This window comes from Odontesthes bonariensis, chromosome 17 (assembly GCF_027942865.1).
Source record: "Odontesthes bonariensis isolate fOdoBon6 chromosome 17, fOdoBon6.hap1, whole genome shotgun sequence".
In the NCBI taxonomy this organism is placed as follows: Eukaryota; Metazoa; Chordata; class Actinopteri; order Atheriniformes; family Atherinopsidae; genus Odontesthes; species Odontesthes bonariensis.
Window position 1 is genome coordinate 14,553,992 of NC_134522.1, and position 25,786 is coordinate 14,579,777.

Genomic DNA, 25,786 nt, shown 5'->3' on the forward strand with positions numbered 1-25,786 from the left:
CAAATGATTTCCATAATATCAAACTGTTTATTTTGAGGATGCCCAAGTAGACCACTGTTATGCACCTTTTGAGGTGACAGTAGAAAAATAGATTCAGTGAAACTAAATGCAACCTAAAATCAGTCTACAAATGTGGTTCCTATGATACAAGTACAATGTACCTGTTACAATTCAACACAAGCAATCACACATTTCAGATGGTTCAGTTTCCAAAAAAAAAAAAAAAAGTGCTAAATAACACTACACAAAAAACAAGCTACATGAGATTTGAAAGAACTACTTGATGCAGGCTGGTAAGCTGGTAGAAAAGAGCTTGCATAGACATCAAAGTCACTTCTCCAATAAAAGCCCAGCCGCAGGCAGGGGAAGGCACTGACTACAGCAAAGAGCAAAACCAGGACTTTTACTCAATGGAACATCATCCCGGGAAGAGAAAAAAAAAACAAAAAAAAAAAAACTACCCGACATGAACATGGGGAGGAATCTGGAGTTTTGCATTTTTTCCCCATGAAGCAACTTGGATGGAAAAATGATTTTTCTGCTTGGCAACCCCATCACTGCAAAGCAGAAAGCTAATGTCTTCAGATCCTCTACATATTCCTGTTACATTTAAAGAAGACAAAAAAAGAGGAGGAGAGAAGGGGGGGGGGGGGGGGGGGGGGACATCTCTACCAACATGGTAATCCACATCACCTACGATACAGAACAACTGCTCTGAATGCATAACATTTAAGAAAGAACTGATTCTGAGACAATCTTTTTTTTGTTTTCTTTTTTTTTTCTTTTTAAACCACACATTCTTAGTGAGATTTCATGACAAAGACAAGTACACAGTGTTGTCCACTACAGTAAAAACACAGACCTTCAACAACCACTAAAATGTGATAGAAACCATTAAAAATTCATAAGAACGTGTGGAACTAAATTCATTATATACAAATTCAATTGGAGATTTGAGCCAGCAATCGCCAACTTTTCTTCAATATAGGTTTCCTTTTGTTCGAGAGTCTTTGTTCTTCTTCCCTTCAGCTGATAAACAGATGGCTCCTACAGTGCAATGATACTTGTAATGTGAAGTTGTGTACCAGCTGGGAGCTGTAACCGGCTTATGTTGCAGGGTTGTGGAGCTACAGCTGCAGCGGGTCTCTAACAGTATATTTAACAGTATCAACACTGCCTATGCATATCCACAATCTCCCATAAGGGGGAGAAACAAAAAACGGAGGCCTAATGTATACTCATGGTTTAAGCGTTTGAGTTTTGTGAAATCCACCTCTATCACCTGGGAAAAATGCAGTGCACGTGTCTGTAGTGAACTGGGGTTTGCGAGACAATGATATTGTACTTAACTGAATAAATGTAGCTAAAACGGAATATTCTAAGCACTTGTTAAGGCTTTAGATGTGTGTACTTTATGCTAAACAGAGCAGGAGGGAACTTTAACACAATAGCTACTTGCTCTGAGCCAAAGACTGGTTATTCACCCAAGACTCTGATATGTACGGACCAAAGAGAGTGTACAGCACTGAGATTGTCTTAACACCTGTGTGTATCAAAGTTGGACCACTGTACGTCAGTCAACATGGCGCCCCGATATCTTTCGCCGTATGTCAGCAATAAATCCGCGCATGATCCTCGTGACCCATGCCGCCCAGCTGAAAACACCAGGATTCTGCTTCTAAGCGAGACGGAGCAGCTGTAATAGTTAACACCTGACACAATTATCAGGCTCAGACACTGGAGAATGACGAGCTCTGATGACCTACTTCCTGTCGGATCCAATTCCTGCATTGTGTGACAAAGTCTCAGCCCGTTACTCATCAGCAGTGCAGAATCAGAGTCAGGAGGGAGAAACTGGTCAAATGGTTCATTACAGACACGAAGAAAGAAATGGAAAGTGTAAGTCGTGGGAGCAAAAGAATACAGCCCGACATATTTACATATGACTTATAATTTTATCATAATACTTTGTCTCAGGCCGTGTGCCATTGTTCGCTTGTGTAAACTGAGATTCTAATCTGTCGATCTTCCCATTCTCTGCAAGAGACAACAGGGCCAACCGACGGTCTTTGTTCAACCATCGGTTCATAACAGAGCCGTGTTAGTGTTGCGACCTCCTCATGCAGCATTCACACGGCATAGAGTCACCCTCTTTCTTAACAATCAGAGCCAAGAGATTATTCCATCCCAGAAAATTCCCACTAATCCTCTAAACCGGCAGGACTAGGCAGCCGTGCACCAACAGCTGACCAACATCTCTAACTCTGCCTATACTCCGACCGTGTGATGGATAGCACAGCGTGATAGAGGTAGGACAAAAGGACAGATTCTATAAATAGCAACCATCCACAACCACTTTTCCCTGCTCCTCTTTAACACACACACATACACGCAGGCACACATTTAGTGCTTTGCTGTCCATCTTGATGGACAGCCACTCATCACTTTTTCCCTTTTCTAAACTCAACCCCCTGGTCCTGAACTGGGGTTAAAGTGCAGATTTCTTATAAGGGTAGTCCGGTTTGCTGGGTGACCTGCGGTCTCGGACGAGCTCCTCACTGACACTGTTTCTGTGAGGCTGCTGGAGGGGCCCCGGGCCTGATGTTTCTCCAGCCAGAACCATTTCCTCTTGGGCGTCTCTCTGTCCTATGTGCCTCTCTTCGTAGCTGTCCATATTTCCACTGGGCGACCGTAAATGGCCTAATCCGTGAGTCAGGTCTGTCTCATTTGAGCGCCCCTTTGGGATATGTCCCATCCTAGGCTGGGCCCCTGAGGGGCTGGCAAGGACTCCGTCATGCCTTTGAGATTTTATACTGAGGACATCCAGTCGTAGTGGGTCTGGGGCAGTCCGTCCCTGCATGTGGCCCTGTGGCTGAGAGTCAGAAACATAAGGGGGAGGATAGGGGCTGGATGGATTGCAGCTGTGGCTGTAGAGGTCTGGTCCTGCAAAGGAGGGCAGGGGATGAGAGGAGGTGGGGGTTGCAGGTCGACAGGAGAAGTCATACAGGTCGGGGAACTCAGCTTGAGCCTCCAGTTTGGGTTCAGGAGCATGTCTCTTGCAGGAGTGGCCATGTCCAGGACCATGACTGTGGCTGAGGTGGGCAGAAGGGCAGTGGCCATGGGGCAAGTGATGGCTTGAAGGGCCCATGGGGCTGTGAGAGCTGTCCCTGTCCATGTGCTGCTCCCTCAGGGACATGACTGAGACACCAAGTGCAATGTCAGGCATGAACTCCCTCATAACAGGCTCCATGTTCATCTGCAAGAAAACAGATACAGTAACATTACCTGGCTGACTGTCAGGATATTAATTACCCGAGAACATTAGAGTCAATGTAGACAAACGAGAACTATGGGGAGTCTCACACTCAAACTCACCGCTTGCTGGTCTGAAAGCAAAGTTCGGCCCATAGCCTGAGGGTTGGTGCAGTCTGGGGGCTGGGGCCTGGGCACAGAGGAGTACTCCGAGCCCCCATGCTTGGAGGCCGCATGGCGCTGGATCAGAGTGCGGTTACAGGGGTAGGAGAAGGAACGAGTGGGGGTTGGCATGGGAACACGGGGGCGCCAGGCACCCTTGAGCTGGGCGTGACTGGGTGTGGCAGGGGGGTGGTATGGGGGAGGGGGAGGAGGTAGGGGCGGGTGGAAGCCTGCTACCCCTTCCAGCTCTGTGAACATGCTGTCCATGGCTGGACTGCTGTTCACCCGACAGCGACCCACCTGGCGCAGGGCCAGGATTGGACTCTCGTCTCCAAACCGCTCATCAGGAAAGAACTTATATGGGTTCTGAGGAAAAAAAGAACAGGCGCTATAAGTTTACATCCAACTTTCTTTCTTCTGTGTATTCTGCCTTAACACTCTGTTCATGTCCCATGTCCCTTACCTGAAGCAGCTCAGTGGCTCCGTCTGCCAGACCAAACTCCCTCAGCACCCGCAGCTGCAGCTCATAGCTGACTGTGGCGCCCTCGCCACAGTTGAGGGCATAAGCTCTCTGGACCTGCTCTGTGTGCCTCAGCTCATGCAGTCTCCGGATCATATCTTTCACTCGAGACAGCGGAGGCACTGAAAAAGGCAAAGAATGCACACTGGTCTCATTGTTTTACTGCAACATCCAAGTAGCTCATTGATTTCAATATTGTTGCTGCTCAAAGGAGCAAATAAACATGATTATTTAAGGATTCTTGAGCAATTTGTCTATTTTATTTACACTTACTCATATTATTGAGAAAGATTTCCTTACCTGGAATTTCATTAGCCACAACTGAAGGTGCTGTGCTTGAGTTGACTGCCATTTGCTGATGGTTGATCATATGGCAGCACTGAGGCACAGCATTGTTCACCATGTAGAGTGTGTCTGGGACGTTGGACATGCGAACAAGTCGCAAACGTACCAGGTCTGTCTGCTCCACCATCATTTCATCAAGCGCAGACTGAGGACATGGGGGAAAAAAAAAGAAAAGAAAAAAGAATCCCGAGTGAAACTCAAGGACATGGAGTACATTTTGCTAATTTGTTCCACTTGACTGGCAATTCATTTAATCATGACTCCTATAAGTCTAAGGATATGATCATTAATATTCATGGCCCTGATGGGGTCTAGAAGTCATTAAGAAATTTTGCAAAAGAACATAATGCTACTTTCAGTCAAGATGATGGAGGCTGTTATTGAATACCACATTGTTAATATGCAGAGCAACAAATGGACATGGATAGTTTTAGCATGTCTGAGGTCTTTCTCTGGTGAGCCTCACCTTAGCTTCCTCCACATAAGGGGAGAAGAGGCGAGGACGCACATAGATGCCTGCGTTCTTCTGCCGTAACCAGGAATGGGCTTTCCCCCCCTCAGCTGTGGGCAGCATGTCTGAAGGAGGGGTGCTTATCAAACCCCTCTTAAGCTGTGAGCAGTACGAACAACATGGGTCAATGTTAAGCCTACCATATGAAGGTCACAGTGACTCTGACACACTTGTACAAACACGGCAGCTAAAAAGAGGCAGAAGAAGGAGCACTGACCGCGTCAGCGAGGACGTCACTGTTGGGAGGCAAGATGTGCTCGGTCCGGATAAAGGGCAGGAGGGGAGACAGGATCTCCTTCAGCTCCTCCACATCCAGGTCTCTCCTTTTCACTCCCCTCTTGTTTACGCTGTGAGCTGTGCCGCTCAACAAGTTGGGCTCTGGATTAGCAATGACAGGAACCGCCAATGGCAACTTTTTAATATAATGCTTATGAACATGACTATTTTTTTTGCAACTATGATTACACTTTTAAAGCTATTAAGCCTTGAGCCTGCAGGCTATTTTTTCACATTGTCTGACTGGATGAATTTAACAAGTTGTAGATAAATATGGCAACGCGTGCAGCATCACTCATGTTTCTGATGTTGCTCGCCCTTGCAAAATGACCATGGACCTTACAAAGACCTTATTTATCATTATGCTAGTGCAGACGACGATATGACTAATGAGCCACTTTATCGTTGATGTCATTTCAAAGGTTAAGTTAGTTAATTTTTTTCCTTTTAAGTGCATTTTGGGGGCTCGGGTAAGTAGGCAATTTCCTCAGAGCAATTAGGGGGGCTGCTGAGAGGGTAATTATAGTGTGTATTATCTTACCCCTGTCTGCCATCCTCTTAATAAGCTGCTGCTCACCCCACTTAACAACATACTTGAGTATGTCCTGCTCACTCGCCTGTAAATGAAACCAAGGCACAGAGAGAAAGATAGAGGACAGGGACAAAGACAGACACAAAAATATTAATAGGACAAGGGTAGATATCTTGGAGAACAGACGTTGGAAGCTGTTGAATGAGGATAAGGTTAAAATGCACATTCAGTGCCTTGTTCAGGCTGTGTCCAAGCAAAGCTCTGGCCCCGTTTGTTTATGTAGTTTGATTACAACACTTCAACTCAACCATCTGGTCTGCTGACTGACTCGGTTGGCAGTGCAGATGAAAACTCGGCTTTGATGGAGTTCTGGGCTTGAAGGCACTTCCCTCGAGGGAAAAGTGCCCGTCAGTCCTGGAAACTCAATGTACACAGCAGTCCATTTGAAACGTGAGTATTGTGTATGAATGGGACTAAGGACTGTATTCATGTAAATTCATATAATTTTGCCTTTTTCTTTTTTTAAGTAATCACTGTGAACAAGTCAGGCACCTATTAATTAAACTTTCTACGCTGCGAAGTGCCCCGGAGGATGGTAACAAACTGACAGGTGGTGAAATCTTACCTGTAGGTAGTCGGACTGAATTGCGCTGAGAAGGTGTTCTCTGCTGAGCTCAAAGAGAACGTCAGAGGTGACAACCTGACTGAACTCCTCGCAGAGGAAGTGCATGGCCTGCCTGTGGACCCACTTAGAACCATACGGCTGGGAGCTCCACTTGAGAATGGGGACGAGGGAGTCCAGGGACAAGCTTTCCACAACAATGTCCTCACAGCCTGAGAGAGTCAATGAGAAAGACAAACAATTCACACCTCGACATTCCGTCCAGGAGCCACATGTGTAAAATTGAAACCATGTTAAAATAAAAACCAAATGACAACCATTGAGCTAAACTGATAAAGTTGCTGTAGCCACTCCCGTCAGTAGTTGTGACTCTTTTTCATTGACCCAGGGAGACTCCTAGTAGCCCCCACATCCTCCATGCTGCGCTTCCTAAATCAGAGCACATACCAGAACAGCAGGCCATGGCTTTACCCTGCAACACACCAACCCACAGAAATGCCTTTGATACCTTGATGTGTTTCAGTCTCAAGCTGCCTTCCCTTCACCGTGTTAAGTAAACACAGCAGCCCGAGGAAATGGGCTGCCAGTGCGCCAGCACACACACTTTGCGAATGTGTACACACTTGTGTGCATAAATAAAAAATGCATTAAAAAGCCACAGAAGGCTTAGGGAATTATGTACCTGCTGCTCTTGCCATTCAAAAAAGAAGTACGCTTTGCAAATTCAGCCAACATTGGCACTCAGAGTCACACTAAATCTAAGAGGGTTCCATTTCGGTAGAATTAAACTCCTCAATGTCCATTCAGATTAGCATACGATTTGTTTGGTAAGGCACATTAAAGCCAATCCCCAACAAGCCAGAGCTGCAGTAGCTCTTAGTAAAAGCCACTCCCTGATAGTTAATGTTCAACACAAAAATCCAAATCTATTCAGATAAAGGGTCCAATCAGAGCTTCTCTGAACTGAAATATAAGCTTGCTCCATTCCAGGTCTCTGTGTCCGTCAGCTCATAGTTGGGCTAGCAACATTGCTCCTGTGGGAAAATCTTATCTAAATACAGAAAATCTGAGCAGCCCTTCCGGCTCTTAACAACCACTTTGACGCACGCTCTGGGAAATTGGACACCAGACTTCAGAGGGATGCCCCAAGTGATGCTTTTGAATCAAAAGCTTCAAGTCCATCCAAGCAATATGTTCACATTTTGAAGATCAGAACAACCTCACTTACGGGATAATGCACAAGCATATGGATCACTTAGATACGCAGTTAAGATGCACTGTCCTTTTTGGCCATCTTTATTTGTAATAATAAGCTGGAATAACACATAGCCGGCGCCCTCGGTGTCTGACGGGTAATAATCCTGCATCGTTAAGAAGACGGATGAAGCTGAAATGCATTTCATTGCGCTTGGCCTTTTCTATCTGCCGTTAACCGAGCGGAAGAGGGAATGGATTCCCAACATCTGTCTCTCCTTGTCCATCACAGGTCGCCGTGCTGTCCATCTTATGGAAAGTGTTTCACCTCATTCAAGTCTTTTACCTTTGCATCTCTGCCCTCTTGTGAAAGCATTGCTACCCCCACAGAGGGAAGCAATGCCCCACCCGGGAGCAGTGGGACAGGAAAGCAAACAGCTCTGCTGTGTGTTAGCCTGTTAGAATTCACAGCGACAGCCAGTCTTTTAAAACACAGCACTTCTATTATGAGCTGGAGATAAGAATCAGCATTATATCTAATACTATACCTCCTCCTTTTCTCTCCACGGGTGGCATACCACATTCACTGGAGCTTAGCAGACTGACAGGAATATCAACACAACAGCAGGAGCAGCAAGAATCAGCTCAACACCAACTTTGGGGGACATACGCTTTGTGTCTTGCTGTATTTGTTTGGAGCTCTGTGACTACAACACAGAGGCCCTAAGCCAGTTAAAGGAGGATTTTCTTAACTTTGGTCTTCAAAAATGATCACAAGGAGGTAGAGTTTCACCAGACGGGGTATACATTTCCATTCTTTTTCAAGATGAATTTATTTATAAGTCTAACCCCCCCAGTGAGATGACAACAGACAAAACGCTTTCATGGTCTCTGCTGCCTGTTGATTCACTACTGGCTCTTTTAATCTGAACTGAAAAGAACAAAAAAAAAAAAAAATCATGATAATGGCAAGAAAATAGCCAACTAACAGCATACAATAATATACTCTGCAAGCCTGACACAATAACATGGCTAACTTTACACGCGTGCTGTTGACATTACACGACTAGCGCGGTTTTTAGCACAAGCACGGCAGAAAACATTACCACTAAGTATGGTTACATGCATGTATGTACTAAGCCACAACACTGTGGACTGTGTGAGAAAATGTGCAAGACATCCTGCAGCTTCTAACTTTCTCTGAGGAAGATAATCGTACATGAATTCACTGCACAGATGTTGCCTTTATGCCTTTATTTTGTCAGATGCGCTGCAGTTATAAACTCAGGATTTTATTAGAGCAGAGCGACAGTCTGAAAATGCTTTAAGCCACCACAAACTGGCCCATATTCTTAATGGACTTCTTATCAGTCACAGTTTCTGATGCGTTGAGCCGTTTGACAAACGCAATAGACAAATGTTGGAATAAGGGCAGCTTTATCAGGAATTCTGCTGCATAAATATAAACTTGCGCTTTAGTGTTTTTACAAAAAGTCGAGCTAAGCTGAGCACCAACAATCAACATGCAGGAACAATTTGAACCACAAGCTCATTATTTGGGTGCGATAGTCCGGCTATAAAAAACTGATTTCATCCAATTTTGGTTGGACTAACACATTTTACACGCATTTTAAAAGTCCACTTGTGTTTTTTCCCCCCAAGTGTGATGTAAACGTGCTTATTAAAGCTCTGTTTTACTCATGGGTTCATCGGAACAAAAAATGCATCCTTGTTGACTTGCCACCGTTTCCCTTGTAGATCACACAGAGGAGGCTCAGCACCCCCAGTGCGTTTACACAAAACAACCCAGCATTGCAGAGAAAAGTTATAATTACAACAAAAACTTCATACGCAAAATTAATATCCCAGGCTTTTACCAGTCCAGAGGAAAAAAATCTGCATCATATTTCAGTCCTTTACTGGGTCATCTACCCTCATTTTGGCTCATTGCTGCTGAACGCAGTTTCTTTGTTGGACGGGGGTGGCGGTGAAGTTAAGGTTTGCTTGCCAGAAGCTTCCAGAAGTGTTTTAATTACCATGGAGCTCTAAGCTCCATGTACCTCCATTTCCTCTTCTTGTTCCCGTTGGCTCCACGGGGAGACTAGATATTACGATGACAAACATCCCATCTATAGGTGCAAAGCGGTATTACGGGAAAATGCGGTCCATCCCAAAAGTATCTGTTGTTTATCTCAGCTACATAGCACAAAGGCGTTTTTTAAACTTTGTCATGGTTACTGCTTTTTCCAACTCTGTTGATAACTGTGGTTGAATCTGAACCCTTTTTCCCCCCTACAAACTGCACCTTTAAAACGTTTGCTACACTCAGTGCTATGTAAACAAACTTGCGCATGTAAATCATTTTTAGTGGATTAAACCGAAAACTGGGACTTCAGTCAACACGGTTAAATAATAAGACAGGGTACTGAAAGCATCGGTCAGGCAGTCAGAACGGAGGGAGAGAAGGAATTACACAAACCACAGCAGCTCTGCGGCGCACTTAAAAAATTAATAAGGCTTTTAATTCTGGCCATCATTGGGAGTGAGATCTAGTCATAAAGGGATGCATGTCTTGAGAATTAATAAGCTCTAACCAAAACCCCCACAGCCAGAACTTCATATATTCAGAGTGAAGTAGTAAAGAAGCACATAAGGGGGAAGACTGCGTGACAGATTAGAGGGCTTTCTCCATAAGAAACCCCTGACATAAGCCTCTCTGCTCTTTCCTAAGGAGACCCTGCAGTTACTTCGGTCTGAAGCAGCAGGGATGGACTCGGAGAAAATTCTACTTTCACAATTGACCCACAAAAAAAAGGGAAGATGGCATCATCTTTGGACTTTACAAGATTTTAAAAAATAAAAATCAGAAAAAAGAAAATAAGAGGAATGTGAAAAAGAAGGGGAATTACAGAATGGGCAAAGAGACTCTAATAAAATGACACCAGGTCAACCTCAACCATCTCACTGCATTCCACACTGAGGTTTCATGGGAATTGATATGATCTCAGCACAACAGCAGGAGATGAAGCGGAGAGGATAAAAATATCCTGGAGTAGGAGCTTGTGGTGAGTGGGGTGGGAGGGAAGAGCAGGGGATGGTGTGTGGGGATGACACCATTTGCCTGTTTGCTGGTTTAAGCTGCCAGAATGACCCTGAGAGCGAAACCCAACGCCTGAGTGCGAGAGGTGGCGTCTAACCAGCTGTGTGTATGCTCTTCATGCTCAGTGCTGTTCAGACCACCGCAATGCTCCTATACAGTTTACTCATTTTCAACCCTCCCGTCAATACAGTCAAACTAGCAGCTTCTTCGGATTGATCCTGTGCTTTTAAAAATCGTTTTTTTTTTTTTTTTTACAAGCTTCCATGTTCACAAAAAGAGACATTCTGTTCTAATTTTCCAAAAATTAATTTGTACAAATAATAGTAAATGCAAAGGATTATATATCTGATGATAGATGATAAATCTGCACATTCTTACTTATACTTCCCAGTAAAAGCCTGTAAGCCACAGAAACAACCTCAGTGTGGGGGTTGGAGTTAGAACAAAATGTTAGGAGGATGTTATTTATGGTAAATATTAATGTAACTTGGTGTTATTAAATGAACATGTCAGCTGGAACTCTAAGCGAAATGCATCTTATATCACCATCTAACAAACTACCTCGCATTATCATGGTTCTGTATCAGGATGTAATGACAGATAATACACTTTGAAACATTGTGTAGACACCTACTGAGTCTCAGTTCTGATGGGCCATCCATGTTTCAAGTAATATTTATGGCAATTTTACTTGGATTAAAAGCTTTTAGTGTGTGCTTGAAACTGCACAGTGCTAAGACAAGTCACTTTGGAAGAGGTGCTGGTGACAAAACAGCTAGTTCAAGTCACAAATGGCTTTCAAATTTAGCATGTTAAAAGGAGTCACTCTGAAACTGAGGCAAAAGTCAAAAAGACATTGTAATCTGAGTAAAGGTAGAGCAGCAATAAAGTGTTTACAGAGGCTCAGATGGGCTGTATGTACCAGACAGTAAGCTGCCTGCTCCCAGAGACACAGACAAACCCTCCAGCATGTATCGATATGCTCCTGCCAGCCACAGTACTAATAATCAACACAGTCAGCAGCACCGTTTCACTCCAGTCTGATCTGCACAGCCGTACTGAGGGAAAAATATCAAGGCACTGAACAATTATATGAATGCACAAAGGAAGAGATTATAGTGACCTTGAGTCTTGCAAGGCATCTGACAAAAACTAAACAAATCTACCTCACAGTATGGAGACCATAGACACAGACACTATAATTATGACAAACTGGACAAGCAAATTGGCTTTGAAATTCATGATCAAGGCTGTTTAACAACATTATCACAGACAGTGTTTAGGGTTCTAAGCAATTTGTGGTGGAGACCTTGGCAGCACTGAGATTTGTGTAGTCAGTGAACAGGAAGGAAGTAATTATTAAGGAATGGAACCACACTAAAAAGTGCGGAGCACACTACTCCCAAATCGCTGATTGTACTGTATTGCCTCATATCGCAATTAGAAAAAAAAAATTTGAATATCACAAAGCAACGGTCCAGTCAATTTGATTTTGGATCAAATGCAACATAAATTAATGAGCATGATAGAATAGTGCAAACAAGACAATAGTACAACAGTGTAGACAATTGGACTTACACAGCGTGTGTGAAGAGATCGTAACTAATGTTTCTACGTCTTCGAGTATCAATTTGAGTGCGATTAGGACTTACCTTGAGCCAGCATGTTGAACTCCAAGAATAGAGCAATATGGTACAGCTCCATGGCCTCCTCGGTGCGTGTGCTGGCGCCGCGGCCCCCTGAAACAAGGGCCTGCACCTCACCAAGGCTGCCTGCTGAAGGGCTGCCACGCAGCACCAGTCCGAGCTCAACTACATCCGTGTACATGCAGTGAAGAATGACCTGCACGTATTTTCGTGGGATGATGGACTCGTCCAACACTATTCGGGTGGGTGTCTGCAATGTGCGCTCTGTCATTTCCTCTCCGGTGCGAATACGTCTCTGCAAAAGGTTCCTAAAGAAAGGGGAGCGTGCGGAGAGGATAGCCTTGTGTGCCCTGAGGTCCTCGTCTGGGGTCCCCGGGCCCCCGCTGCCTGAGCCCCCTGTTCGTGCTGCAGCCAAAGCCCCTCTCTCGTTACAGCTCTCTATCATCTCAGAGTCTGAGGAGAAGCTGAGGAGAGCGTCATAGTAGCACATGTAGTCAAACAAGCCTTTCATATCTGCCTCCAGAGAGTTGGGTGTGCCAAACTCCTCACTTAACTGGACCAGTACGTCCACATTTTGCAGCCGGGTATCTTCTGCTCCACCCACTCCAAACTCCCCAGTGTATAAGTAATGAAGCAGGGCAGAGAACATGGGGACATCAATGCCAGCTGTCTCAATGTCCATGAGAACCTCTGCCCCATAACCAGGCGATGAGGACAGCAATGTTTTGAAAAAGGGGCAGCGGGCAGCGAGGATGGCCCTGTGAGCTGGGAAACAAGTACCTTGGAAGATGAGGTCTACATCAGTGCAGTACTTGTGCTGGTAGAGGACCGCGAGGTTCCGCTGCAAGCTGGGGGCCTCAGCACGAGCCAGGCTGGCCTGGAAGCTCAGCTCTTTGAGGGCGGCTGTTCCCTCATACTCCTCCACCAGAGCGTTTGTGTCACGAACGTCCCACCCTGATAAAAGCTCCCGCATCTGCCGCGCGTGATCTGCTGAGCGACTAGACTTCCTCCTTTTAATGAACCTCCGTTTGAGAGTTGCCAAACCGAGGCTCTTCTTCTTCCTGTCTGCGGGTCGCTCATGGCCGTGCTCCAGGCTATACAGCTTCGACTCCCAGCCATATCCCTGCTGAGAGTAGGATGAGGTCCCTTGGAAAAACACATGACAGAAACATCAAATATAAGCATCTACATGATCTACTATTATAATTTTACCGAGATGTAAATGCATGTAAAAGTCTGGCCAAAAAGAACAATTGCCTTTTTGCAGGAGTTGCCTTTAGACTTTCTTTAAATATAATTGCACTGTTCTTCTTTTTAGCTCAAAAATCGACATTTTTGCACATCTATAAATGTGGAAACCCCACAAAGTAACCTCCCTTTTACATATCTCACATCTTTCAAACAACTTTTGCGGTCAGCTAACAGAATTAATTATTGATGAAACAGTTTTTAGACTCTCGGGTTCTTGCACACGCAGCATATTCAACATACACCAACAGATCTTCAGTGATGTTAAAGTCAGGGGACTGCGAGGGCTACTTGTTCTTGAAGCAGACCATGGTTGTGCATCAATGCTGCAGCATTGATCAGTTAAACCAGTGTTTCTCAATTCCGGTCCTCGGGATCAGCACACCCAATTCAAATGAATGGCTCCTGATCAGGCCAGAGCTTGATGACGAGTTGATCATTTGAGTCAGGTGTGCTGGAGGAGGGAAACATCGAAAACATGCAGGGCAGTGGGTCCTGAGGACCGGAAATGAGAAACACTGAGTTAAACCATCCTGTAGCTCCTTTGTTTGGGGTTTATTTTTCACGCCTTTACAGAAGTATTTATTTTTTTGGCCATATCTTGTGGTTTCCCTAAACTTTACTCCCATCTTTACTCTGTAAAGTGAAACTGGAATGTAAATAGATGACTCTTTATACGCTTCCCCTGCTTTCTTTGTAACAGCTTAATCTTCATATAATAAGTTGCTTATTACACTACATCTTTGGCTTGAGATATAGGACTTGTCCGTCAGAGGAAGTTCTGCCAAGGAGATCCTCTCTGAAAGAGGTCCCGGTAGCTATTGAGAGAATTTGGCTTCTGAATCAATACTTTCAATTTGAAGTACAAGTGTATAAAAACCAAAGAGTCGAGTCATTTCGAAACAGAAAACCAACATTTTTTGTTAAGGAAAGACTTATTTAAATTAAGCTCAGCATTTCTCTAAACCCCCCAGGCGCTGAGGACTTCAGGAGAAGATGGAAAGGCCCATAAAGTCAACTCTTCCTCTTTCTTCAAAAACGCTTACTAACCATAAACCACCAAACACTCATACAAATGAAAAGTGTCTACACTGTTTGACAAACAGATTTTCAGTAGACGAGGGCAGAATTTGAGAGGAAGACATTAATTCTGTGTTTATCCTATATTCTCTGATAAGGACATGAACAGCTCCAAAAATAAAAAGTGTTATAAAAAAACAACTTTCGCATATAAGGTTGGGACTGTGCCTCCCAGGCAACAAAAAAAAAGTATCAAGCAATCAGCATATAAAAAGGTCACAGAGATAAAAAAAATAAATAACCCTAAGAAGGTACATCGACACCGACTATAAATACAGTTCTGGCTAAACACATGTTTGAAAACAAGTCTTTTTTTTTATTTTTTATTCATCTGCCTCTCATGATACTACATCAAGTCCATATGGCAGTGAAAAGTACATGGCACTGCTTTTTATTGCATTTGTGTCAATTGTATGAGTCAATGTCCCAGTTCAAGAGCTCTCATGCACAGAAATACCCACCTCTTGCACCATTAGTTGCCATGGAAGCAGGTTAATCTAATCTAAAGTGTCAGTTTGTCCATGCTAGACCCCATTAGAATGCATTTGTTGCAGAAGTGGCTATCGAATTAGGGTCATGGCAACAGTTTTGACACAGAGTGAGAAATTCATGTTTTTTTTGTTTTTTTTACACCGATAGTTCTTTGAACACAGATGCACTTCACTATAAGCTCACAGAAAATACGAGAGGATCAGAGCTGACTTTATGTCCATTGTGCAGCTGGATCACAACTCATTTTCAGTTTCCGAAGCATGGATAAAGCACAGCCCCCGACTAAAAACCTGTCTGGGAAACAAGCTCCTAATTAACTTACCTATAAAAGTCTGCTGTGCCTGTGCATTTCCCCCTATGCGTGGGGAGCATGAGTGTGGATAGCTGGATCCATTGGCACCCATCCTCACGTCTCTTCACTTGCTTTTTGGGGGTCCCCCCTCTTGCTGAGTCATTCTGCTCAGGCTACGTATTCCTTTCAGTCCTCAGTTGTGGGTCAGGCGCAGATCCTCTGAAGCATCCTCAGAGCCCCAGGCCCAGTCTGCCATGCCTGGAGGGAGAGAGATGAAAGAGCACACACACACAAAAAAAACAAAGACATTTTAGCCAAGGAGTGATTGCACTTTAAATCTTGCTGACTAACATCGCACAGGCGTTACAACTACATGAGCTTGGACCGTGTAGACTCTGAAAAAGATAACGAACGGCCAGAGGCGTCAATGTTAAGGAGGTTAAACAGAGGAACTTCTATTACTATCCATCACATCCATTCAGCCACGTTGATTTCAGTGCAGTGATGAATCATCGTTGTCTTAGCTGTTTCACAGGCCCGAAGTACTGTGTGTTCAGGATTTTATCTATAATCTTCAACAGTGACCTCAGTCAACAGAGACTTCTTCTTCCTGCCCTCAGGAAATTGATTGGCAGTCAGCTACAAATCTAATGCAGATGTAGTGTGGTTTTCACAAGGAGCTACGCCCCGGCACATACCAGTCCTCTTTTACTAATCTCATCCATCCTAGAGGCTTAAGCATTTGCAGGCCAATGAAGGATTTACATATCTTCTATTGAATCAATATTGTAGCAGGAAATAGTTATTCTTCTTTTTTTTGGGGGGGGGGGGGCAATTAAACAAATCAATCTCATCATTTTGATATTAGGAGCTCTGTGTAAAATGTACTCATTCATATTGATGCAATATCGTAAATTCACTGCAAGAGCCACCATTATGTCTTCATTCAGTTAATGTCAGTGCAGGCAGACTGAGCACTGCATCATAGCTGCACTTTCTTGCAGTGCTAGAGGGAAATGCATGTGGAAAGTTAAGGTTTATGTGACAATAAAAGGCATTTTCTTCTTTCCTTAAAATTCATGGTTGTATTGGGGGTTTGCATTGTGGGGCTTCCAGCAGCGATCAGGAGTGTCTTGTAAAAGGACTGAAATTTTATATTGTTCTTTTTCCCTTTGATTAAATGCACCATAACCGAACGGACGCAATAAAACTTTTTTAATCAGGTAATAAACTGCCCGATGTAACCCATAACAGTGACGCTGTTTAGACCGGTTTCACGGTGGACGGCTTTAAACACAGCTGAAACGAATTGAGATAATGTGGTAACTGATAACGACCCGGTGTACTGCCTCAATATTGTTACAAACGATATCAACCTCGACAGAGGCTTATGTAAATCACTTACTGAACTCGACACTAATTCTACAGGACAAGATGTCCGATTAGAAGTTGTTGATTTAGGCAGCTGAGCGACCAGAAAAGTTATTGAAAAGTCAAAGGCCGTGTTTAAGGCGCAGGGACAAGTGAGCAGCTTCAAAAAGCTCCATGCAGTTATTACAATAGCCTATTTCCGCAGCAATGGCCAAAGCTCTCAAGAGTGGTTTTCCTGCTCTCGCTTTTGTTGATTTCAAAGAAAACAGGGCCCCCTCATTTACTAAACATACTGTCAACTAATCAAGCTAATAATTGCAAACTAAGTATAACCGGCCTCATTTATACAAGCAAGCAGGCCCCAAGATCACATATGTGTACCTTTTTCCAAAGCAGAGGGGCATTTTCTCAATTGCACTAAAGATGTAGCTTAGCTTTGAATGAATATGGCCTTTCTAATCACAATTACAGCACCTGAGAATGTAATTAAATGACTAAATTTAAATAAAATAAAAAATAGTGTGCATTTATTGTCATTCTGTCTTTCCTCTTTGAGACGAGACTGAGGACTGGATGGGAGATCTGTTTTATCTCAGCCAGTTTTTCCCACCTACCACACTAATAAATCACTGTGTCTGCCCCTGTGGAGCAGCACTCTACGGTCTCCCGAGGGTTCGAGGGAAAACCACAACCTCTTTGTCCACGCGCGCAAACAGTCACCAAGCAGCCACACACGAGAACGCTAATAAAAATGTTGGTTAATCTTTATCTCATTAGATTGCTTTAAATAAGTGCCGCCTTCACAGGGAATTCATTCGGACAAAATTAGAAATTGAATTTGAATGTGCAGGGGAGGGAGAGAGAGAGAGAGAGAGAGAGAGAGAGAGAGAGAGAGAGAGAGAGAGAGAGAGAGAGAGAGAGAGAGAGACAGAGACAGAGACAGACAGAGAGACAGAGAGAGACAGACAGAGACAGAGAGAGAGAGACAGAGAGAGAGAGACAGAGAGAGACAGAGAGACAGAGAGAGAGAGAGAAAGAGACAGAGACAGAGACAGAGAGACAGAGAGAGAGGAAGAAGCCCCTCAAGATAAATCCTGTATTGTTTACAAAAGGCAGACTTTGGCTGCGGAGGTCTTCAAAGGAGTTAGGGGAGACAGAATAAAACAAAGTTATCGACACATCGGCTGAATAATACAGTGACTTCCCAGCGAGGCAGCTTTAACTCATTCAAAAAGAGGGAACCAAACTTAACTTTAACTGCAGTGCAGAATTCTGAAGGCATAATTTAGGACAGCTATTTCCCTGAGACCTGAGTCATACTTTTCAATAAGAAGCACCTCTGCCATAATCTCTGTGCAGGCAAACATTAAGACACTTTTCTGCAGTTTAGACGCAAACAGTGAGCCGCTCTGTTGTGCTTGTGCTGGGAGCAGAGGAGGGCAGCACCACAGACGGGGGAAGGCAGACGCCGGCCGAGCTGGACTATGCGTCCCTAATGAGAGGTGACAGGAGACACTCCCTGCCCCCACCTATCTCTCTGCACACACAGCACACACAGATCTATGCACCGTTTCAAACCACTCACCTTGCCCAAGTCATAGCTATTGACTGATATATCCTAAAAAACAAACAAACAACAACTAAAACAGCCATTTTCAAGGGTTTACAAAACATAGATGTAGCCTTCAACTGGCCATCACCATACAAAAAATGTTTGGCACCTGGATAAGACCAATGTATTATTCAAATGACTTACAGGGCACTTGATCAATCTTTTATGTGGATTTCCTCATCATGGGTAGAGAAAATGGAAGACGTGCTATGTAGGTCTCCTTTCCTGTGTGCAACCCGCAGTGTGAGCAGTGCGTTTCCATCATTTCAGTGCAACCTTTTATTATTATTCCCCATAAACCGAATGTCATCCACCAAAACCACACAAGAAATATTTCAACTATGGATGAGACTCCAATATATATAATTAAAAAAAAAAACTAGATTATTTTCTGTATTGCCCGTGAACTCAATGAGCGAAGTTATGGCCACATTTTCACAGACGGCTTTATTAGGCTCAGTGGCATGCACACTAATGTCCTGAAGAAGAGAAATCACTGAGCCAAGCAGCAGAAACACTGAAATACTTCCCAACAACACTTTCCTTTGCCTACAAGCACACATCAGCTCCACAGCTCTCCTTTAAGCTCTTACATACGCAGATCTTTAAATTAATGTTTTCAGAAGGTTTTTTTTTTATTCGTCCAATGCTGGCATGTTTTAAAGTCCAGCCCCTCAGATCACAGAAAGGGCAGACCGTTTACTCTCCTGACTCACAACAGAAAAGGAAAGATATGGCCTTAGAGGAAAGAATTAACAGTTTAGCTGTCGCAAAAACCTGTTACATGACCTGTGGGAAGAGTTGGCCATTATGTGCTTCGGAAAGCCAGCAGTTCGAAAATAGACAGTAATTTTAGACGGTATGACTCCTGGGATATAGGGATATTTGATACGATCAGAGGTGCTCTGAAAGGGTCATAAAATGAAATACAGCAATGCGCAGAAACCAGAGCTTTCTCACAAAGAGTGACCTCCATGGTATCGACGTGTCAACGGCACACATCAAATAGACTGCAGGTGGATGGAGAACGGAATGAATTACTCCCTGCAAAATGATGATAACCATAGAGAAGAAATTCAGGGACAGGCTGCTTATATCAGCAGTATTTTTTTCCCCCCAATCAGTTATATCAGCATTTATTCAGGCTATTTGCCTTAATAGACTCTGCCAGCAAAGTGAGGGACTAGGAACAGGCTAGAAAACAGACATCACACTGAAATGACAGAAACAGATAGAGGAAACAAAGGTCTCCACAATGATGACTCATGGTGAGCAGCCTCTGGATTAGCCTGTGTCAACCAACAATATAAACAGTGGTGCTGCATATTTGACATTTCACCGACTACGTTGTCAGCCGTCTACATTTTGCTCCCGAGGCCACGACTCACAAACCAAACACCTACATTTTTCCATCGCGGCGTTATGGCGTCGTCTTCTTTTGGGACCTTTGGGTGAAAAAAGATGATGACGACAACTGAGCGGATGAATGTCACGCCGTGCAAACCAACACTGAGCAGGACCACCTTTTCAAAACTGAAACGTTAAGTGCGCACAGACAAGTGACAACACGAAAACACAGCCTGGCAGTTTATCTTCAGAGAATGAACGGCCACTCAGGAAACAATGAGTGCTTATCTTAAGTGAGGTATCAAAGCTTGTCATTGTGTTCTCCATCCAACTGGCCAGTGTAAACACCATCCAGGCCAAAGTCCAGCCAACACCGTTACTCTGTGGCAAGTATTAGCAAGTTCACTGCCTTTCATGCCAGGCATGGACTCCTGAGCATGCAGCTCTGATAATTACATGTCATTATACATGCCTGGAGCACTGACACAAATACTTAACCTGGTAAAAATGAGAAACAAATGCGCTCCTCTGCGCTTTGTGCAAAAGATAAGAGGCAGATGCTCGCAGGTCACCTTTATGAGAACTCGGGCTAACAGACTGCTGAGTGTGCCCACAATTTCACTGAGATTACCGTAGGATTATCACAGTCTGCATATGGCTCCTCATCACTTAAAGATTTAGTGACACAAACTTACATCTTATACGCTGTTATCAAAATCCCATGGGATAGCTTTGCAACAAAAAAAAGCAAATTTAGATGGATTAAAAACGTTTAAGCAATACAGGATTGCCTGCACAATGCAAGAAAATCTGCAGCAATTATTATACACCAAGTACCCGTTGGACATGACCAGACTACTGTAAGTGATGATGCGTCTTCTACACTCCAGTAAACCCTTAAATACAGATGCAGATTGCAGTGACTGTCTATATTCCTGCCTGTCAACAACTCTTTGACACAGAGGCAATCATCAGCAACATGTAGGTCGCTCAGCAAAGTGAAAATCCACATTCATCCTCAACTTTTCCACCGATTTTACCACGCCATACAGAAAGAAGTGTCCCTTTTCCGAGAGCCATATATGAATAAATCGATAATTTGCAAAGGCTTTGTTAGCCTACCGTTATCAGGGAGCTATTGTTGCTCTGTGGGCTACTGGTGGGCTATCGCTGCTTAACGGAAGCTGGGGTTAAAAGTGCTTCTAAGAGTCAAAAAATGAAGTGGATAATCGCTATCGGCTGATAAAAATGGTAAGTAAAGTCTAAACATTTTGAGACAGCCCAGTCAGAACAGTCATAATAACCACAGCCCTGTAATTAGTGGCATATCCTCAGAGGCTAGGGTTAGCTATCTCTGTGTCGCTTTGACTTTACATCTCGGGAAACGGCAATTTTCTTCGAGCAAGATGCGAAGCAACTGTTGAAAAGCGAGCATTCAAAGATACTTACCGAAAAGTGAAGCGCTTCGTCGGCATTATTTTTTTCTTCCTATAGCCTCGTAGTTTCGGCAGCACTCCGATCCAACTTGTCTGTGGCAGAGGGAGAAAAAAAAATGCAGCTCAACACCTTCTTTTTCCAACTCTGCTCATTACGCACGGCTCGACGTCAACGTCCACATTAAACCCCCGAGATGCAGTAATTTCCACTTGCATCGACTTTCCGGCGGATTTTCAGCCCCTATCTCGACCAAGAACTAAACCAAAACCGCTTTTATTCTCGGTTCGGTTCGGTTCGGTATTTCCCCCATAGTAGCACAACGCCTTGTTCGGTGGTTATTATGGCCTATCCCGAAGATACCAATTCCAAGCTAGTTTAAACGTGACCTGAGCTTCCGGGAGAGACTTTCAGAATAAAGCCCCTAAACTATTATACACTGAACAGCAAAGTCCTATTCAGTCACGTACTGGATATTCTAATTTAGAAAATTAATCTGGACTAGAACTAGGTACAAAAATTAACGTAATACCATTTAAACTGAAAATAAAACGGATTCTGAATGTTCCTTTAACCTTTGAAGCAGTGCAACCCTTTTCCTGTACTTCTGTTACCTTGACAAATTCCCAGTTGAACGCCGACTGGTTAGGAGGCCCGTCGCTACTCAGAGCAGGTTGTGCAATAATTCATTTGCGAGCTCCCTCTAGCGATTCATTGGTGGCAGTATATGCCGCTGCCAAAGCATCGCTTCTCAGCTTTCCTTTTTATTTTTAGTTAGAGAAATTCGAGTAAATAATTACACGGATTAACAGCATTTAAAGCAGACATTACAAATTAAACATAATATAAGCAAATTCAATGTCCATTAACTATTACCCTTTTACAGAGACAAACCTATATGAAATTACACTGCAACGAGGCGATCTTGAGGGTAGTTTTGGCCAATTAGAATTTATTCGGGCTGATACTAATAATGTTATAACTATTAACTAACATTTATTTTGACTATAAATGATCTCTGTTAGCATATTGGCTGTGTGCAGTGTTTGTATGTAACCAGAGAAACCATACAATGAATTGGTATGATATTGATAATGTAATATGGGTTGTTTTTAAAGATACGAAGACGACTCTTGTATGTTTTTTAAAAAAGTATTAAGACTGAATAAAGTTCTTTTGGTATCCTGATGGGGGCGTCAGAATACATCTAATGTGTTCCTTTGGCACATCAGTTTAAACGGCGCATTGAAATAAGAAAGAACGACAAGAAGGAAACAATATATATAATAGATACTGGGGTCATATAAGTTTTTTTTTTTTTTTTTTTTTTAGATAAACAGAAATCAGGATTTATACATAAAAAGCCAAGTTGGTATGTCTTAAAAACTTAATGACAATGACTAAGGAGCTAAACACATGAATGAGACTAAAGTCAAGCCATGTGCAGCTTACCTCGTCAACCAGCACATATATGCATATTTTAGTTGATAAAAGTGGACGACCCTGGCTTTATAATATGTCAATGTGTGGATGATAAGATGATAAAGGAGTTTAAAGATTTTTTAACAATTATTTTTCCACAAGCGATCAGATTTAGTGCCAGTAAAAGAAATTCAATTGGCAACTTTGTTGTGCATTTATGGAATCTCCAATATGAAAATAGAGTGTGAGTATATAAATATATATTGTGTCACACAATGATTTAAATTTACTTTATAGTTATTATATGAACATTTAAGATTACATGCAGTTTCCAAATACTCTACTGCATCATCTGTGATTTCTTGTTATGTACTTATTTACAATAACTGCCAACAGATGATTTTAAAGAGAACACTGTTAAGGGTCAGATATATTTTAGATACTTTAAATCGGTCTAGCTTAACCTTTGCTTTTCTCCCATTCTGTTAACTTTGATCTTTAGCCTCACAGACAAGACTAATCTTGCTATCTTGAAGACAACTTGATCTGTATGTTTACATGAGTGTCTTTGGCCCATGGAAATAACTCCTCCCAGGACCAGTGATGGGAATCAGTTAAAGTAGATCCTATCTGCCAGTATCTCACAGGATGTGAGGAGATATTTTATAGAGAAACATTTTCCCTCAGTTCAAGAGACTGATTGTGTCAGCCGAATCGAGAAGAATGTCTTTAATCTTCAAGAGACCCTCTCTGAGCAGGTTGCTGCTGATGAAAGCCGTTCATCACAACTGCAGGTCAAAGATCTCCAGCAAGCCACCAAAGGAAAAGATCGGGCCAGTGGTAGGAGTGATTATTTTTTGTTTGTACTTGTTAGCGATGTGAAATGGGCAGATATCTCTGGGTGATTGAATCGTGTGTTGACAACAGCTTCCAACAGAAGTAGGAACTGTAGTTATGTTTTTACCTTAACTATCTCGGTGCTTATGTATAATAAATCAAACTTTAAAAGACTTTGCCATAACATCTTTTTTTAAAAGTCCATCTGAGGAGTGAAGTATCTTTGATGCGTCACTTTATTGCCTATAATGTGAGGAATTCAAGCGAATATTGCTACCCAGCCAGAGTGGAAGAGATGTTTTATTTATTCTGTATCCATAAGTCAGTGTGAAGCGCTGGCCTCTGAAAAGGGATCCTGTGATGCAATTGCAACAAGCAGCCAGTGTTTATGCCACTATAAATCTGCTGATCTGTCCTCAGGGACGTGCACTGGGGCTTTTACAAAGCCTATTTCAAGTTAGGAATACCAGAGTGGAGAGGGACACGGGGAATATCATGGCAGGAAGATGAATAACTGGAGGATACTGTTATATCACCCTGTGAGTCAGAGAGATCAGGACCATGTGTTGTGGACACAGGTGTTCAGTTATTTCCATTCAACCTTGCAGCAGGAGAGGTTTGGGTGCCATAATACTCTGCCGAAAAAAATGGTACAAACCAAACATCCTAATCCATGCAGAGTTTTCATTACATTCCTGAAGAAATAATGTCTGTTGTCAAAAGTTTTACACTAATGTTCCCTGGGACTCTCTTACAGCAGTCTGCCTTTGCCCTGTGTGTGTTTGCTTTAACTCTCCTGGCCCCGGCTGGATGGATCTTGCATCATATCCCAGTGTACCAGCAGAGATAATTGCGGCATCCCTGACTTTTGAAACAACTGTACATTGAGACTGACACTGAAGATCTGCAACCACGCGACGCACTTTCCACAGTCAAACTTGTGCTGAGACTGAAGCATGATGGAGATGTTTCCAAATATTAAGACCTAGATGTTCTATCTGCTGTGTGACGCTTTGTTTTCAAAAGGAAGCATTCTGTTATCATGAATGCATCAAAAATCATTTGTGTGCCAACGCACTTTAAGAAATAAAACAGAGGTTCAGTACCAGGTGCAGGCTGCAGTGTGAAGATGATGCTCCTCATCAGCTGAAGAAGAGACAGGGACTCACAGGTCTTGGCAGAAGACATCATTGGATGAATCCACCAATGGTTTAGATCCTGAAGCCAGCTTACCTTCCAACTTTGATCTTTATATACACTGTATAACTCAATTTAGTCAGAACCCAGTAGCTTTACAATGCCTGTTTGTGAGTTCAGTTTGTTTTTTCCTGTTTTATTTTGAAATTTCTGTCTATCCACACGTCCTGTTAGATTCCCTTTTGTGTGACTACCTCTGGCCCCTTACTGACTACACCTGTGTCACCTTGTCTCCTTCTCCTTATGTATTTAAGCTGTGTTTCCCCTTCCCTTCTGTGCCAGATTGTCTTGTAATTTTCTGTCAGCGTTCCAGTGTCTTTACCTCGTGAGTGTTCCCATTGTATGATTTCTGCTCTCTTTTTTGAACATAGTTTTTTTGGTACCTCTGCTCTGTGATTTGTATTTGCTGGTTTGGACCCTTGGGCTGAATAAACGGTTTCTCAACTTTAATTTACGTGTTTCTGAGTCCACCCTGTCTGATTGTGATAAATTTGATAAACACTGGATGAAAACCCACACTTTGATGATGATGTAAACTGTGCAAAAATCTTGAGCCACCCCTCATCTTTACAAAGACAGATTGTACAATTCTAATGAACAATAGATGGATCAACTGAAGTGTCAGGTCTCTGCTGAATGTTTTCTATTTATTGAGAACATCACTTTCATATTCTTAATCTATATCTGCTGCAGATAGCACACTGAGAAAAGCCAAGTTTAAGCAAATATCTCGTTGGGAATAACCCTGTTAATGCCAAAAAAAAAAAAATAATACAAATAGGAACAAGTGATTTGTGTTGATATTAACATAGTGCCTAAAGATACCATTTAGAAATGTTTTTTTTTTTTTTTGCTATGTTGTCTATTATGTTTAGACAACACTGGTTCCTGCCTTGAGTTTGGTGCCATTTATCTTTTTAAATGATTTATGGGCTTTGTGTTAGGTGGCTTATCAAACAAAAAACGGCATTTCTTTGCAATGGTCAAGGACTGGACTAAAAATAAGTGTAAATTAGTGGAAAATCGGCCATTGTCCACAGAAAAAAAAAATGAAAGACCTTAAGAAAACCTGGAGAACTATTGCTGAAGACCATTTTAAAAGGTTAAAAGGAAGTCTGATTTCTTGGAAGCAGAATATAAAGAAATGAGGGTTGGCTCAAGACTTTTGCACAGTGCTTTCAACATGCACATAAGGGTTGTTATTTGATAAGGGTTTATAGGTTGTAAAAGGTTATTTGATAACAACTTTCCATTTATGATTTCAGGTGATAACAGGTATTAATACTGGTTTACA

At 42.8% G+C, this 25,786-nt stretch overlaps 1 protein-coding gene across 1 annotated transcript; it reads right to left on the reverse strand.

Annotated features, from left to right (window-relative positions):
• Positions 1-4: 4 nt before the first annotated feature.
• On the reverse strand, positions 5-21,400 carry btbd7 (BTB (POZ) domain containing 7). The gene is made up of 11 exons (XM_075447486.1): positions 21,052-21,400; positions 15,303-15,530; positions 12,167-13,306; positions 6,224-6,432; positions 5,608-5,683; positions 5,008-5,168; positions 4,746-4,889; positions 4,235-4,424; positions 3,878-4,056; positions 3,376-3,780; positions 5-3,256 (listed from the first exon to the last, which is right to left on the reverse strand). Exons 2-11 carry the CDS (start codon positions 15,382-15,384, stop codon positions 2,489-2,491), a joined length of 3,354 nt encoding a protein of 1,117 aa, XP_075303601.1. The 5' UTR covers positions 15,385-15,530; positions 21,052-21,400; the 3' UTR covers positions 5-2,488.
• Between the last annotated feature and the right edge of the window lie 4,386 nt (positions 21,401-25,786).